Source organism: Dreissena polymorpha, chromosome 11 (genome assembly GCF_020536995.1).
Source record: "Dreissena polymorpha isolate Duluth1 chromosome 11, UMN_Dpol_1.0, whole genome shotgun sequence".
NCBI lineage: Eukaryota > Metazoa > Mollusca > Bivalvia > Myida > Dreissenidae > Dreissena > Dreissena polymorpha.
The window spans coordinates 58366768-58370597 of record NC_068365.1 but is presented as its reverse complement, the minus strand read 5'-3'; the positions used below and the strand labels follow the sequence as shown (position 1 = coordinate 58370597).

General features: G+C 35.5%; 1 protein-coding gene across 1 annotated transcript; it reads left to right on the top strand.

The window, feature by feature from the left end:
• On the top strand, positions 1-2456 carry LOC127851531 (uncharacterized). The gene is made up of 2 exons (XM_052385355.1): positions 1-675; positions 1014-2456. Exons 1-2 carry the CDS (start codon positions 77-79, stop codon positions 1117-1119), a joined length of 705 nt encoding a protein of 234 aa, XP_052241315.1. The 5' UTR covers positions 1-76; the 3' UTR covers positions 1120-2456.
• The last annotated feature ends 1374 nt before the right edge of the window (positions 2457-3830 follow it).

Here is a 3830-nt window from a genome sequence, read left to right as displayed (position 1 = left end):
CAATAAGTGATTAGCCTCCCCTGATGAGTTGTCGTTCTTAAATTGATTCAACTTCCGGTTAGCAAAGAATTCCAAGATGGCGACGAACAATGAAGTAGAGTGTGACATAGTTTTTGAACGGTTATCAGTGCGTGAATTACGATTATATCTGAAAGATCGAGGCGAAAATGTATCAGGAAATCGACCTGAATTGATCAAAAGGGCCAGGGGGCTCTTGAAATTAGGAAAGAGGACGCTAAAAGAGATTGAAATCTCGGACAACGTCGATCATGATGTTCGTCAATGTCAATTGTTTACAACGCCGCTCGGAGAGAAATTACCCACACCGTCGGATATAAAAGAATGCTGGGATGAGAATTTAGATAAAGTTCCAAATTTTCGTAAAGAGGACTTGTATAACTATTTGGTATTAAGCAAATCAAGGACTCATCATTCTCATGACAAGGAAAATAGGAATGCCAAGCGTCAATTGAAAGCGGCAGTGTTTTACGAAGACAGACATGTGCACAGTGTACGATACCACCAGATTACCCCAGAGTGTTCACATTGCTATGTCCGAGCAAAGGTTATACCATCCCTTCCAACAGACAATAAGAAAAAAGATTACGATGCTTGGGTCTGTCTGGCTAAGATGTCAGGAATGGTTCATGCTGCTGGCTGCAACTGCACTGCTGGGTAAGAACTAGGATAGAGTAAGACTATCAGATTCATGTAAAAACCATTAAGATTTGAGATTCAAAAACATATGTATACCCATGTAGTTTGAATAAAATATATCTTTGTTACACAATGCTTTAAACATTTAAAAGTTTTATGAAACAAGTTACAACTTACATGTTCATGTAGATGCGAACTATATTTATTTGAAACTTAAATATAACCTGAGATATGTTGTTTTAAATGCAACTATCTGGCCACTGACGTTTACATGTGATGATTTATTTTTTTCAATTGACAAGAGTTAGAGAAAAGTAAGAAATTGATAATAAAAATTATGTTTAATTTCATTTCAGAGAGGGCGAATCATGCAACCATGTGGCAGCGCTGCTATATGCATTAGTTGACATTACAGATAAACGGAAAGATGGAACAGGAGCATCAACCTCAAAACCATGTTAGTGGAATAGGCCTCGGAAACGAAAACTCAGTCCTCAGAAGTCGCAAAACATAACTTTAAAAAAAATTAAATATGAAGAAAAGACTACTGAATGTGAACCCAAACACAAGCAACAACTGAATACATGTACAATGGACCGTGTAAAACCGCTGAATCTTCATTCGCTATGTCTTAAATTAAAGAGCTGTGCCCCGAATGCAGCATTGCTGCTAAGTATGGAGACTGGAAAAGAAATTGTGCAACAAGCAGAGGATTTTAAACTCCCAAATTTGCATACAGTTCCATATATGTATCGTGACAGTGTAAGCATAGAGAACCCAGTCTGTAAAGAAGCGTTCCAAAACCATATGTCATCATTACATATAACAAGCGAGGACTGTGTACGAATAGAAAAAATGACAAAAGGTCAAAGCAAGAACGACACATGGATGGAAGCTGGATAGGGCGCATTACAAGTTCTATGTTTGGGACTGTATGCAAGAAGAGAGTGGATACAAAACCTGATAGTATCATAAAGAACATCATGAACTATTCTTCATTTGATACTGAAGCTACAAGGTGGGGGAGAAACCATGAAGCAGCAGCACGTCGAGTTTACCAGAATATCATTCAGACATCACATCCTGGATTGAAGGTTTTTGGATCTGGACTTGTTATTAATGTAGATCACCCACATTTAGGGACAAGTCCTGATGGTGTTGTGGACTGTTGTGAGAAATGCCAGGACAGGTGTGGTGTTTTGGAAATTAAATGTCCATACAAACATAGGAATGCTTCTGTTTATGAGGCCTGTCAAGACAAATCCTTTTATTGTTCTGTGCTCAAAGGAAAGATTTCATTAAAAAAAACACATTCTTTCTATTACCAAATCCAAGGTCAGATGGCATTGACTGGACGACATTGGTGTGACTTCTTTGTTTGGACATTGAAAGGACATTATGTTGAAAGAATTCCCTTTGATGCTAGTTTCTGGAAAGAAATGTCATCAAAGTTGAATTTGTTTTACGAACACTATGTTGTTCCAGAATTCTTTACGGAGCGTATTAAACGCGGAAAGGAACTTGTGTGAATGGATTCTTCGACCGATAATGTGAATCATCAAACTGTGTGAATGGATTGATTCATTCATTGAATTCATATTGCTTGTGACACCAAGAGTTGAATTTGATAAAACTTAAAGACAGTAAATAAGACAATTGATCATTCATTCTTAAAGTCACTTGAATATATTGAGGTCCATTTATTAAATATATTCTGATTTCTATGTATGTTTTCAACACATAATGTGTTGTTTAGATTTTGTTTTTAAATGCTGGAAATAAAAGTTGGTGTCTCCGTATGTGCGCTTTTATCTTGCGTGAATACAACATTCATCTTTATATCATAAGGTTTTAACCTGATAGCATACACAGATGGCCAAATAAAAAAAAAGTATGTGTTTCACGCAGGTTTTGCCAGGTTTAGTCTTGAAATGTAGCATTCCATAAAAGCACTTATAATAATTTAAGTTAAACTCATAACAAAAATCCCAGCTTAGCACAGATATCTTTAATTGCATAAAACACATAACTTTTTGTTAGAGCCTAATCACAAAATATCCAAAGAATGGTACTTGTATCTTTATTCATTATCAATGCAAGCAACAACAAATAAATTAACAAAACAAATATAGCGCGTTAAATATTCAAACGCACAATGAAATGCTGCGAAATATCAGAAGCATGATTAGAATACCTCTTTAACCCATTCCCACTCAGAAGCGAAGATAAAATCGCTATGTGCAAACAGCAAAATACCAGAACAGCCTGCGAGTAACTCGCAGTCTGTTCAGGTTTTATGCTGTTTGCTGTTCATCAGTATTTAAGGGTTGGAAATGAAGACTTGAAAACTTGAATCTAGTAAGAAAGGTCTTTAATTAAATGTAACTTTCTAAGGGAGTACAAATGCGTCAAAATATGTATCTATTAAAGTGGTAAAGGGTTAATTCATTTTTTTTTTTATTTGATAAAACTTATGACTTTAAAACCAATTAATTTGAATAATCATTGTTTTATTGTCTTAAGGGGATATCAACAGCTAGAAACTGTATTTTATTTTCTGAAAGTAATACATTTAAAAAAAACTATAAGATTTAATTAAGTGTTGTTCCTTGATTTTTATTAAAATGACTTTGTGTTCGTTTTTGAATACTTGCTGTTAAACTGTTGATATGCTCCTTAAAGTTTTCACACAATTCAGAATTTAATCCCTTGAAACATCCCTTCATAAAGAACTAAATCAAAGAATTAAAAAAGTTGCAATAGTAAAGCAAGTGTTTATGAACTTTATAACTTTGTCAAAGCATTAAGTCATTGAATGCAGATTTTTACACATGCCATTACAGAATTTCTCATTTAGTTATCCTGTATCAAGGGAGGGTGAACGTTTGACAAGGCAGCACATATCTTGAGTATATGCGATGCTTGTTTAGACATTGTAATCGGCATAACCCCTTGAAGTATGCGGAAATTCTTTAATCTTTCCATGGCACGTTCCACATCTATGCGAAGATTTGCGATTCTTCTTGTTTCTTCCACCTGTCGGCGATTAAAGCGCTGGAATTTCATGGGTGGAATTATTAGGTGTAGCCCCCTTGGGGTTGTCAAGTCTGATATTAAGAATCCTTTGTCCGCCATAACTGCATCTCCAGCCTCACAGAGTTCCAGCAGACCAC

Coding starts and splice junctions, on each gene's coding strand:
- LOC127851531 (XM_052385355.1), top strand. CDS start 77: ATGGCGACGAACAATGAAGTAGAGTGTGACATAGTTTTTGAACGGTTA. Junction 676..1,013: donor GGCTGCAACTGCACTGCTGG/GTAAGAACTAGG, acceptor ATTTCATTTCAG/AGAGGGCGAATCATGCAACC.